Source organism: Cryptomeria japonica, chromosome 5, assembly GCF_030272615.1.
Source record: "Cryptomeria japonica chromosome 5, Sugi_1.0, whole genome shotgun sequence".
Classification (NCBI taxonomy): Eukaryota; Viridiplantae; Streptophyta; class Pinopsida; order Cupressales; family Cupressaceae; genus Cryptomeria; species Cryptomeria japonica.
Genome location: NC_081409.1, coordinates 459,829,920 through 459,844,319, shown reverse-complemented (window position 1 = coordinate 459,844,319; position 14,400 = coordinate 459,829,920). Strand labels below are relative to the sequence as shown.

Below are 14,400 nucleotides of genomic sequence, written 5' to 3'. Positions count from 1 at the left end.
CAAAGCAAAAGGCGAGCAAAAACGAGCAAAAAGAGGGGGTCCCCATTTTAATGGGGCGATGTGTGAAATGGTCACAACAGTCTCCAACACCTGCAAGTAAGAAATCGATAGGTTAGAGATCTGGCCAGTCTGGGCCAATACGATTCATATAGGATCAGTGGAAAGCTTACAATACAAGACAAGTAACCTTTGTCTTTACAAACTCAGAGCTATCGCAATATTATGTTTCATCTATTTTGAACATAAAATGTAAGACAGTAATGCCCCTGCAAAGGTAATTTATAACGCTGGAAATGTATTTGATCTTATAATAAAAAGTGTTTATTCTGGGTGACATTTCAATTGTTGTAAAAATTTTGTGTGTTTAAAGAGCTGTTAGGAACCAATTATCTTTCAATGGTATCAAAGCCTTAGTCCTGCCAACGTAGGAGAAATTTGATGAGTGAAAGGGAACAGCGATACCAGCAAAGGGAGAAGAAGGAACCACCATGGGTGACAAGGAAAATGACACTGCTGAAGCATTTTTTAAAAGGATGAAGGAATTCCACAATAATATGTCCAAGACATTGAGGGAAATGGTCCAATTACTGAGAGCCCTTAATCAGCAACGAAGTGTTGATAAGCCTGCAAAGTAGTACTTTTGATAGGGATAGGACCACTGTTGAAGGAGAAAGAGACTCAATAAACACTAGGTCTTTTAGGAAAAAGTTCTTGCAAAAAGATGTATATATGTGTATATATATAGATGTATTTAGTGTGTGTGCGTGAGTGTGTGTGTGCATGTGTGCATGTGTGTGTGCCTGTGTGTGAGTGTGTGTGTGTGTGTGTGTGCCCCTCTGTGCGTGTGTGCATGCACGTGTGTGTGTGCGTGTGTGTGCCTGTTTGTGTGTGTACCTGTGTGTGTGTGTATAGTTGTGCATGTGCGTGTGCATGTATGTGGGTGCATCAGTGTGTATGTGCAAGTGCATGTGCATGTGTGTGTGTGTGTGCGTGTGCGTCTGTGTGTACGTGTGTCTGTGTGTGTGTGTGTGCGCGTGTGTGTGTGTGTGTGCATGTGTATGTGTGCGTGTGCGCATGTGTGTGTGTGCGCGCATGTGTGAATGTGCGTCTGTGTGCATGTGCGTGTGTGTGCATGTCTATGCATTTGTGTGTGCGTGTGCAGATGTCCTTTTCCTTCTTTCACTCATGTGTGTGTGTGTGTGTGCGCGTGTGTGTGTGCAGATGTCCATTTCCTTCTATCACTCTTTTCGAATTTTGCATTATAGAACTCCTATTCTATTACAAATCAAACATAATTTTCAAATGGACAGTAAAGTGAAACAGGTGTACATAAAAATTAATCATCACCCACAAGTTGCTCTAGAACACTCTATTAATATAGAACATATTTTCTCAAACATCGCACCTTTTGATGGGCACACCAAGGATGAAATGGGACGGAGCATTTTACAACCCTGCATTGTATACACAAACCTCCAGGCCGTTTGCATATAGAGCAAACCTGAAAAAAGAACCCAAACGTTTTCAATCAAATGTCATCATTGTGAATTCCCAATATGCACATAAATAGAGAAAAATGTGCAAATATTGAATAATCTTAAAAAGAAAAAATGTTATTTCATCTGGTTACAAAAATTAGAAAAAATAAAAGTGCCTACAGAAGACTCCAATGCATGTATCAACTAAGAAATTATCCACTCAAAATCAGATTCAAATAAGAAATAAGAATATGACTTATAATAAAATCACCAGGATTAAATTTCTTGACAAATTACACTTATTTGAGTCAAATTATGCATTCACTTATGCTTAAAAGTTAAATATGACAATCATGTATTCAAATATCCTACACATATCTTTATCTTTTCAAAAATCTTTAAATTTCTTTCTGTCACTAATTCAACACTCACCACTTTCTTTCTAGGAATTGTAGCTCCAGATATATCAAATACACCCATTGTAGCAACATTTAAGCATCGTGTCCCAGGCATCCATAGCCCACAAACCATGTGTACCCATTGAGTGACACCAGGATTATTTACAGCAGCCGTAATAGTGTTATGTACTTGGAATTCACTGTTGATATAATTTGGGGCCTTCCCTGTTTTAATAGAGCCTATTTGTAGTTGTACGTCTTCCAGATTGCTTCTCAAGAATGATTTATTGTTGTCTTGCTTTCCCAATGATAAAATATTCATCGAGCCATTTCCAGAAGCCCCAAATTCAGCTTTATTACTTTCTGATATTCGTGGACTAGACTTGGCACCAAATTCATTTACTGCATCACACTTATTTTGAGGAGGCCTTATATCTTCTGGCAAAGCCTTTAAATTGGTGTCCCTTGTCACTTGCCATACTTGTAACAAGCTCTTTACAACATTGCGTGTTTTTTGTGCCCGAGTCATAGCTCCTCCTCCATAGCCACAAAGAACGCATACCTGAGTGCACCAGATTTGAACATCAAAAATGGTGTCAGAGAAAAGACATTGCCTGTAAATTCCCTTAGTTTTAAAACAGAAGTTGAACTCCAAAAAAAATATTTAAAAATTACAACCAAAATCAGAAGCCACGCTTCAAAAGAGGTAATGATAAACATGAAAATATTAACTTATGCAATGATAAAATCAGATTGCTCTTTTCTTTTTCTTCATTGAAAAAATTGTATTAATTGAAAGCTAAATTGTAGTCCAGACTCCATATAATCCAAAATATCCGTGCTATCAAGATAGCATTTAACGATCTGCTGACATTGGAAGTAAAGGGTTACACTATTAGTAGACAAAATTTTAAACCAAAGTTTACTACTACTATTATTTAAACATTAATAATTGCAACCACATGACCATTGAACCAGGATATCTTTATAAATAAGACAAAACTAAGCACCAGGTGAAGATAACCATGTAAACCATCAAATTTGAACACAGAATTCAAGAATTAAGTATAAGGTAGAAATTAAGTATTTTACAAGGTGGCCCTATCATAATCCAAATAAATTCATATGCCATGCTTGTAACTTGATAAACAAAGATGCTAAGAAGATTAATGTATGTTCAAGGGATGAGGTAGCAGGTCTGTTGTGTACTACAGCAGAATTACTAGATCAAAAAACCTTCAAGGCAGCCTCAAGGCTCCAAGATAACCTGCAAAATCCTTTTGAAGATCCAATAGAGGACCATCTAATCCTTTTCCAAAAGCAGACACAGCATCCTATACAATATTAGGACACTAGATAAATCTGAATTGAAATTGTAAGATCCAGGAAAACAAATCTGTCCATAAATTTCCAAAATACAAATCTCTGAAATGTGAAAGGAAGCATATTTAAAATATAAGGCTTTTTCTAAAAATAGGAGGAGAAACTCTATTATGATTGGAACCAATGAACAGCATGGCCCAAGCTTGCAGGTGAGCCACTCCCAATTTTAAAGACAACAAATTTTCAATTGTTTCATTTGAAATATTCATATCCTTGTTACAATCTCTTGCAATATTTATGTGCAAGGAAACCTTCTCTGAAAGTAAATAACATTTGCTTCACCATAAACCAATATAAAAATAACTAAACTCTGCTTCATGGCAGAGCAATCCAAAAGTAACTAACCTTTGCTTCATCAAGTGCAATCTAAATAACTATTTTTTGCTTACTCACAAAACCACCTAAACTTGCCATAACAACTAAATCTATAGCCTTTGCATAGCTTTAAATTTTAATCATTCTACCACAAAATAAACTAAACCTTATTTCTTACAGTGCAACTAACTAAGCAAGCATAGATTTTATCTTTGTCTTTGTTTGCATGTACCTTATCTCTAATATCACTTCTTAGTCTCTGCATATTACCTCTAGTGTCCTTTATTCTTTTCTGCATAACTATTATCACTAATATCGTTTATTCTTTTCTGTATGATAGCTATGTCGTGTTTTACTATTATTTGCGCACTTCTTCTTAAGATGTTTTCGAGTCATTATAATTTCACCGTGCCTAAATTAATTGATCTCCAACCATTGCATATAGTAAAGGATGATCTTAAAGTTGCACCAAATAGTTTTGCACCTAAAATACAATTCCTTGATTCTCCTTCTCAAGCTGATGACCAAATATCTTCAAGAAAAAAAGACTTCAAACCAGAATGTGATTGAGGCTGGAATAAGGTAGCCTTCATCTTTTTGTCCATTTCTTTGGCAAAGGATTTTGCATACCAATTTTGTTGTAAAAATCAATACTTTAGTATTATCCTATAAATATAATAGAACCTACTGCATACATCCAATAAGTTCCTATGGTCACATCAAACCTTAGTATCACATAAATTGATAATAGAATCTACTGCATACATCAAATAGGTTCCTACGGTCACATCAAACCTTTATCAATTAAAACTCTCAACTTTATTTATATGTTCCTTTATAAGACAGGTATCTTCATTGATCTGGACACCAGATGATATAGGCCACAAACTTATCAAGCGAAAGAAAAGATTACAAATTATGCAAAGGAAAACGAGAATTAAAGTAATCAAATATATAATCAAAGAAGCAGAAGATTTCTAGTAAATATATGCTAATTATATTCAAGCATAAATGAATAGGTTACTGGATGTCACCAATAGGGAGGCTGGGAATGAAAATTCCTGCAATCAAAGAGGCATAAACAAACCAAAATGATTTTCTTAGGCAATTCAATCATCCAACCTTCATCTGGAAAAATCACATGTCTATGTATACAATATGGTTACAAAATAAGCTAAGAAGACAAAATGGTTCTTGTCCCGAACCACTTAACCCTTTAACTACTTGGTAGCTGTGTTCTCTGATGCTTGGTGTTCAAATCCAATGTTCTATAAAAGAAACATTACATGGTGTAATATCCCCACTTTGAAATAGAATAATATCCCCACTTTGAAATATTATTTAATAATAAATGATAATAATATCCCCACTTTGAAATAGAATTTAATAATAAATGATAATAATAAAATTAAAAAAATAAAATGATATAATGATATAATTAAATATGATTAATAAAAAATTAATTAAGTTAATGAAAAGTCAAAAGACATGAAAGGAAAAGTTGTGACTCCCTCAACAATGATATATAAAAGGGAGAAGAAAACCTCATTTGAGAGGGGGGATAATTTGGTGATGAGAAGTGCAGATTTGATTTAAATAATAAGTGCAGATCTGATTATGAAAGGTTGTGTCCCTTTCAAATGGTAGAAATAATGAAGAGTTACACTCTTTCAAAGGTGCTAATGGTGAAAGGGTATGTCTCTTGCCAAAGGGCATACATGATGAAGAGGTGTGACCTCTCCCTCAAATTGAGAGATATAAAGGGAAGGAATCAAAAGCATCTAGTGACATCACCATTGATAAGATCAGATCAGAATTGTTATCAAGTTACAAGAAGTAACATTTGTGTTCTTTATGGTATGCCTCCCAATCTGCAGGCGACATCTACAGTGCGAACTCCAACCGCAGGCTACAATCTGCGTACAGGTAAGAGGGGTTAAGAATTCTTAAGGTATATATGTGTGTGGACGTGTGTGCCACACACACACATATGCATTTTTATGAATAAATATATCTCTAATGATTACTTATATGAATGTAGCAATAAAGATAGGAATCTATGTAGAATATGTATGTATATTTAGGATCATTAGAAAGATTAAAGAATATGTAAATGAAGACGTAAATTATGGAATGGAAAACAGTAATGAATTATAAAATGTAATATTAATGTGTGTGATGAAGGTTATAGGGAAGAAATTCCCCTAGCCTAATAGAGGGATTATGATAATCCCTGGAGGGAAGTATATACTGAATATCTATATGCATATATATGGCTTGGTTGACTAAGTTCATCCAAGAAGAGACGGATTTGGCCGGTCCCCTCTAAGGACTTGGATGATGGGATGCATCATCCAAGGCAAGGAATTGACATAGGGTCTTCCTTGGATGGCTTGGGTGTAAAAAGGTTACACCCAAGACAGGAATCGAATTAACCTTCGATTTCCTGGAGGGCACAGGAGTCGAATTAACCTTCGATTTCTTGGAGGGCTTGGATGTAAGAAATTACATTCAAGATAGGAGTCGAATTCACCTTCGACTTCCTAGAGGGCTTGGAACCAAGATGGGTTCCAAGAAGGCGAGCTTCACGGCTGCCTAAGGACATACTTTCGTATGGCAATCGTATCCTTTTTATTAGATAAAAGTTGTGATTATGTTAAGTAAGTATTTTAAAGTTAGATTACAATTTAGATTACTTCTATATATATATATATATGTTTGTTGTATTCTAACAATCTATTTTGCAGGTTAATGATCTCTAACTAGTAGGGACATTACACATGGATGCCATGTGTAGAACTACAACTATGTAATGGCCACTAAGTGATGTGTTGAGTCGTGTAGTGGACTACAATGATACATTGACTTGTATGCAAAGCTTGGTAATTCTGGTAGAGCTTGTGCACTAGCATAGTGTTGTTGAGGCACACACAAGGTTCTTTGAATCTTGTGTAGTTGTGCTCTTATCATTTGTACTTTCCTAAAAAGCAACGGCCCCCTTCACATCCTCAATGAATAGAGGAAATTAAAAATGGACCTAGTAAAGATTATACCACTTTGCTTGATCTACATGATGTGAACCTTGGCTTGTCCACATGATAGCTGTCTATATGATCTTATTTCATGCAGCTGTTCGCAACTGTTGAGAATCCAAATTTGAAGGATGTTGAGTTGACACTAGCTCAAGAAGAGGAGAGTACAACATAAGGAGCACCAAGTTGGATACTAAAAACAAACCCAAGTATTGCAAGAGATCAAGAACATGGACATTCTCACCAGCTATGCACAGAATGGTGTGTGGAATATAGCATAGAGACTTCACCTTTAAGTGCAGACTTTTGAAGCACTATTTCCAAAGATGCAACCAGAATTTATCATTGACCTTGAAAGAGAGAGGTATGCAATGTACATCAGGGCACTCTTTTTACTTCTACTACTAGTGTAAGAGAATCTGTTGGACCTATTACTGAAAACTCTAAATGTACTACACAAATTTTTTGTTTTATCCACTTCTCATTACTGTGCGTGTGACTCTACATGAGGTGGTGCATAATAGGAAATGTCCAAGGATGTCAAAAATTACAACCCATGACATGTTTGGAAAGGACTATGCCACGTGGAACTATCTAGAACTCTGTTCTAAGCTAGTTGGATATAGAGCAAGTTGTCATCCCAAGCAATGTTCCACGGAAACACGTTTCCCCCCTCCAGGCCCAAGTCCCCCCGTCCCCAAAACTTTTTCCCTTTGTCCCCCCATCCCCAAAGCCCGTCCTCGCGTCCCCCTTTCTCCTCATCCCCAACGGTCGTGGAACACTGATCCCAAGTGAATGGATGTGCATGGTGGTAGATGCATAAAAGATGCAATAGTGTGAAGTTGACCACCTCCATTTCATTGTTTCTGTATAGATTAAAGGCTGCAAATTGATCCAATTGTGTATCTATTCTCTCCCACAAGAGTTGCCAAAATGCAAAGCACAAATCAACCTTAGGTCACAATAAAATACATTGCATGCATGTAGCCCAAAGTGAAGCCAAACATGAGAGAAAAAGAGGTGCACTATTTCCTATATTTTGATGTTTTTTCTTACAAGCAATCATGATGGTCCATTGTTAATGATTGTCTACCAAAACAAACACAAATTTGTTCTAATTATTTTTCACAAGTACTACAATCATGAAATAAATGTTGATAGATTCTCAAGGCCTTTGTAGTACTAAGATACTAACAAAGGTTTGCAAAAGCCAATCTCCCTTATCCTGGACTTAGCAATGCAATAGGGAATGTGAGACTTGACATGGCACTAAATGTTTGCACACATGTGAGACCAACAGAAATGTTGTTATAGTGCTACCACTGTTTTGGTAATCCCAAAGTTTCCAATTGTTTTGGTATAATGCACCTTCCAAATGAATCTTGATAGGGTGTGCACCTTTTGGAACACATAGGTGCCCAAGCTTGAAGGGATGTTTATTGAACAAATGAAATTCACTAACATATTTATCTTGCCAAAAAACATTGTAGATCCTACATTAACTAGGGTTTGCTTAATAGAGGCACTCAAATTAGAGAATGTGTGGCGACCTGAGTCAAACGTTATGATGAGTGTATGTATTAAAATAATAATTATATCAATTCTTTAATGGTCATCTTAGTTAGCTTTTTAGTTCGTTTAGTGTTTTAAGTTCAACTATTGCTTCTTTTATTAGAATGCATAGTTAGCTTTTTAGCTTTTTTAAGCGTTTTAGCTTTTTTAGCTTCGTGCTAAAGCTTTAGTTTAACGGTTCATTCATTTTAGAACATCGTCTAGTAATCCTTTATATGCGTTGTATATTCATAATTAATTCATTCAATTATTTTTCATGATATTGGAGCATGGATTAAATTTTTTGAATAATCTATAATTCTAAAAAATTTCCAAATGGAATTTTTAGAGATATTTTTTCAAAAGTTTTTTTCTTTCCATGGGAATACTTGTTTTTGAAAATTTCAAGTAGGGTTTTCTGAAAATTTTGCGTCTGGTTCAAGTCGCGAGCTAGGGTTTTTGTAAAACTCGTGGATTTCAAAGTTTTTCGCACAAACTTCTTGCAACGTTTCAATTTTCGGGCATCTGTGTTTCTCCCAATTTCTCTGCAAATTTACGGCCGCAATTTTCACGGGCATGTTTGCATGAGATTTCTTCGTCTTTTTTTTTAAGCCGCGACCTTGTTTTGGGTTGTGTTTAACCCGCACGAAGTCTCTATTTTTTTCACATAGGGTTTCTATTGTGTGCGAAGTTGTTTTTCTCGCGACCTGTTCTTTCCATTTGACGACTCTGCATTTCGATGGATTTGTCTGACTTGGCACCGACGCGATTTCCGAGATTTTTCTTGCATTTTGTGGGTAATTGACGCCCATTTTTTGAAGGCTTTGTGTTCTTCATAGTTCATGACCCAGTCTCTCTACAATTCATGTTTTCTTTTAAGCTTCGACCCTTGCTCTCCTTCTGCAACGTTTTTGTTCACGTTTTTGGCGGCGGGAGTTTTTGTTTTACGAGTCTGACAAAATCGGCATCGAATCTCTTCTTTGGCACGCATGGTTTGATCCATTTTTGGCGACCAATATTTGTTGGTTTTTTTAATTTTTTTCATAAAAAAATTATATTGGGTTTTAATAATTTTTTCATTAAAAATTATTTCTGGGGTTTATAAATTTTTCCCTTAAAAAAAACTATTCTGGATTTTTATAGTATTTCCCTTTAAAAACAAAAAAAATTAGGTTTTCATGTTTTGGGGTTTTATTAAACGTCCCTTTAAAAATTATTTTTGGGTTTTCACAATTTTTTCCTTAAAAATTGTTTGTTGGGTTTTCATGATTTTTCCCTCAAAAATTGTTTGATGGGTTTTCACAATTTTTTCCTCAAAAATTGTTTGTAGGATTTTACGATTTTTTCTTGAAAATTTGTCTAAGGGTTTTCACGATTTTTTCTTGAAAATTTGTCTAATGGTTTTTTCGATTTTTTCCTCAAAAATCATTTGTAATTCACAAAATTCGCATGGGATTTTGATTATCTAGGTTTTACCCTTTTTTTCCACAAAAACGATGATTTGTAACCTCAAATTTATGGGTTTGACGATTTTGTCCTCAAAAATCGTGAATTCTCTTTTGGAGGGTTCTTGTTTCAAAGTTTGACGGTTTTTTCCACAAAAAACGTAGTTTGTTGCAATCAATTTTGGGTCGCACCTGGAGTTTTTGGGGCAAACATCTGCAACCGTGGTATCTTGCAGTCTGTTTTAGAGTTGCTAGAGCAAACAGTGCTCAATACTCTTTTGCAAAAGTTTTTGCGAGTTTTGATAAAATCGTGCTTGTTGCTCTTTGGAGGGTTTGTCGATTTTTCCTCAAAATCATGGTTTCAAGCTCAATAATTCACATGTGACAGTTCAATTATTCGCGTGTGAGATTACATCAGGTTGGACAGCTTCTAGCACTCTTGGTCATTAACATTTTGTAGATCCTGGGAGGGTCTCTGTAACAGCAATGTTCTTTGCATTTGTGCATTTTTTATCAAAAGACCTGCAATGTCTTCTATAGGGTATTGAGTGCGATGACCATTAGGGAGGGTATTAAAATAATAATTATATCTATTCTTTAATGGTCATCTTAGTTGTCAAATTAGTTAGCTTTTTAGTTCGTTTAGTGTTTTAAGTTCAACCATTGCTTCTTTTATTAGAACGCATAGTTAGCTTTTTAGCTTTTTTAAGCGTTTTAGCTTTTTTACTTTGCACTAAAGCTTTAGTTTAACGGTTCGTTTTTTTTAGAACACCATCTTGTAATTCCTTTATATACGTTGTATATTCGTAATTAATCCATTCAATTATTATTTAGCATGAACTAGTAGACAATTGAGGCAACCTACTACCTCTTTGCTCTAATTCCACTGAATGCACAAGCTAGTAGGATACTCTATGCTCTAATACCACTGGAATATCCCCCCTTGTTCTGAAGTTTTAATTTTGTTGTTGAGGGATATGTTTTAACTTCTGATTTCATTGCTCTTTATTTTATTTTATTTGATATTTTAAGAAAAGAAATATAATGCTAGAAATAACTATGAATTGCAATTTAACTATTTGATTTTAAAACAACAAATTTCACAGCTAAACCCTTGCCTGCCAAAATTAAATTAATTAAATATAAACATACCCGAATTGCCTAGAAATAGATAATATATTATTTGCTGATAATATTTGTTGACCATCTATAGGCAATAATCACAATTCTGGAAAATGATGATCAACCCTAGGTTTTCACAAGTAGACTAGTGAATTGCATACAATAAATTCAAATGTCCAAATTTGAACATGTAGAAGCAAAAATAAGGGCAGCTGGCTGGGAGAAGATGAAACATCCCTTTGCAACCTTGTTTGGTCCAAAACGTGCCCTAAGAAAACCACACACTTCCTCTTGAAACCCTCAAAATCAGTACAACTGAAATTTGCAATGATATTCCACTTGCAATGTGTGCAATAACTATTCAAATCTTACCCTTTAGAATGCTTTCAACATGCAGATCAGTAATCCCTAAATATATATTTTTATCCTCTGTCAAATTCTATGAAATTGAGCTCAATTGAAGCCTCTGATTCAAGCCTCCTGAAATCAATGCTCTTGGATGATGTTGCAAACCTGCAAGCATTTGAACTCTTGGGAGTTTTTCATTCCTAGAAGCCTGAAATTCTCCAAATGCAGCAAACCCTTGCTCACAATTTCTCCAATTCTATAAAAAGTAAACTTAATAACGAATGAGGAATTGATTACTTTTTAGCTTTTTATATCTTACTCAAAGGACATGATCTTCTATTTGCCTTTTTAATCATTAAAAAACACATTAAATATATTGGCTTTTTTATATAACTTAATATCTCCATGATGGGCACCCAGGTTAACTAAATACATTGATTTTATTAAATTATTAAATGCTTTAGCATTTAATACCCCTTTTAATAACCCTTTGATTTAATTTTATATTATTAAAGCATTTAACTTTAATAATAATTAAATTAATCTTCAAATCATCAACATAAGCCAAAATAATAATCTTTTTTTAATTTTGCTAACTCCCAAAAGATCACCAAGGTGTGCCAAATCACCCTAATGCCTTATTGTAAATAGTAAGGTTGAACCCCATTGTGCCAATGACTTACTAAAAATAGTAAGTCTCTATCAAACCCTCTGAAACATCCCTAGAAGGTGATCCATGAACCAACTGGAGAACTAAAGCTAAGTCTGAGGCCAATTCCACCAAAATAGGATTTACTATAAATAGTAATATGCTAAACATAGGCCCAACTCTTCAGGCTCTGAAACTGAAGATGTTACATGCTGAAGCTGAGAGGAGACTAATGCCATGGCTAGCTACCAAAAATAGCGGTTACTATAAATAGTAACTGCTAAAAATAGTAAATCTCCCAACTAATCAATTGGTGTCAAAATTGACACTTACTAAAAATTGTAAGCCTTCGACAAGTTGTCCAAAATACCCCAAAAAGTGTCATTCATCTTCACTAACCCGTTTGAACACACTTGCAAAATCTAAATACTCCCCTGACCATGTTGGCACCAACCTAGAGACTAGCACTAGAGTTGTACAACAAGAGGGCCTAAAAATGGGGACATTACACATTGCACATAGGTATTGTTTAAGCCCCTTTATACAATGTCATCCATTGCCAAAACAAGCATTGCACATAGGTATTGCTTGAGATCCTTAAAGGAGCATTATTGTGCAAGTGTCCAAACAAATGTTGTTTTAGGACACATGATCTAATTGAGTGCCTAAGAGACATGAGAATCCAAGAACAAACATACAATAAAAGTTTACAAGCCCAAGAAATCTACACAATTTGGTGATGTTGCACAAACTTGGCCACTCTCAAATCACCTTGATCTTCTCCATATCTACACAAATGCCAACATGATCAATTATGTAGCCTAGGTATTGGATTTTCCCTAAGCTTAGGTACAATTGCTAAAATTGGCTTGGAACTTGTGTTGACACAAAGTGTCTAGGACCTGCAACATGTGCCCCACAGGTTCCTCCAACGTGTTACTAAAGACAGGGATGTTTTCCAACTAGACAATCACAAAGGAGTTAGTGAAGGACAAGATGGCATTCATCAAGCGTGTTTGATGCCAGCAAATTAATCAATCCAAAAGACATAACCATCCATTCTTATGATCCCTCATAGGTTTTAAATGTTGTTTTCCAATGTCTTCAAAATTAACCGATACTAGCTGATATCCTAGCTTGAGGTCAATCTTAGTGAAGTTTTACACACTAAAACACTAGTCCAAGAGATTGACAATGAACACCAAGGAATACCTATTTTCAACTATGATCTTGTTGAATGCACGATAGTCAATGTAGTGTATGCAAAGCTCTTTGCACTCCTCAAAGACATGTACTATTGTAGTACCTTCTCAAGTTGTTGCAATGGTGTTTGAGCAACCTTGTGTGTTGCCAATGCTTGCTTGTTATCCTACACTAATTCCTCTCAATAGACCAAAGACGTGCAATTTTTTGCATGTGGAAAACAATCTTGTGGCATTACTTAGCACAGACCAAGGTACCTTTGGTCTTCAACAAAGACATGTGAAAGTTGAAGTAGCATTTGGCATAGTGAAGTATCCACCATTGGAAAGCAAAAGTATATAACAAAGTGGAAAGCAGAAGTATATACACAACAGTATATAGACATTGTGGAATCAAAAGCAGAAAAATAAAAAATCAGCTTGTAGTGCTGAAAAAATGAAATGTAACAATATTTTATATCAAAATGAAGGATTAATTTGGTAATATTTAAATTTCCTATATATTCTACACGCTTAATGCTTTGTTAAATTGGTGAAATTCACTGCTTAAATGCATGCCCTACAATTGTTATGGAACTATATTCCATTTAGACTCATCATATACATGCAAGTCATAGGACCTGCAAGGAGTACAATAGCAGCACACAAATTCTTTAGAGACATAGCAAAGCATTCCATGCATGTTCAATAGGTATCATGTTGGAGTTGTTGGATAAGGTTGTTCATTGCTGCTGCTAGGATATGTTGTTGTCATTGATGTCAACATATTCCTATGGTTTATTCTGGTAAGTTTAAGAAGATCTTCCGATCCGGTTTTGTAGTTTGGTTATGCCGATCACTGTTTTGCAGAATCCGGTATTTCCTTCGGTGTGATCCAATCTTGTGGTGAAGTTTTGAGATATTGTTTGGGATGATCTTGTGTATCTTCATTTCAGATGGTTCGTGATTTGGTGCCCTGCAAGTTATCTTTCTTCATGACAGTTGTTGATTGGTTGTGTTCTTCAACTTCTTGATGTTGATCGATGAAGATTTGATAAGTGGTGTTGGTGCAATTGTTGGTGATGATTCTAACGTGCTTGTTGGTGTTTACTAGTCGTGTCCTATTTGTTTTGGCGATCCGCATTGATCGTTGTGCAAGTTTTTGGTGGTTTTTGTCAACCGGTATTGATTTTCATGTTATGCGGTATTTCTGATGGTGTAGCGTGTTGCAGTTGATCTTGGCGTGATTTCTGGTGGATGAGATCGTTTGGCAATTTGAATTAGGTCTATACTATGTAATGTAAATCATTATATTGGTCTGGTGATCGATCTTTGTATCGTATAATGTAATCTTTGTAATTGTGAGTTGAGGGTTGAGGGTTTAGCCAACCTTGTTATCAAGGTTGATGAATTATATATATATATGGGTGAGTTATTCACTTAGTTTTGGTGTCGATATAGTGTCTGCATTATCAGAGAGAGGTGAATGTGCGAACAA

At 35.3% G+C, this 14,400-nt stretch overlaps 1 protein-coding gene across 7 annotated transcripts in view; it reads right to left on the bottom strand.

Moving 5' to 3' along the window:
* Positions 1–14,400, bottom strand: part of LOC131060909 (uncharacterized) — a 191,911-nt gene that overhangs the window by 119,519 nt on the left and 57,992 nt on the right. For all 7 annotated transcript variants that reach the window (XR_009110462.2, XR_009372627.1, XM_057994354.2 and 4 more), the window contains 2 exons: positions 1,911–2,438; positions 1,406–1,501 (listed from right to left, as the gene is read on the bottom strand). Coding sequence is in view for 5 of the 7 variants with exons in the window: in XM_057994354.2 (XP_057850337.2) it covers positions 1,406–1,501; positions 1,911–2,438 (624 nt within the window). In the remaining 2 variants the exon portion in view is untranslated. The remainder of the gene's footprint in view (positions 1–1,405; positions 1,502–1,910; positions 2,439–14,400) is intronic.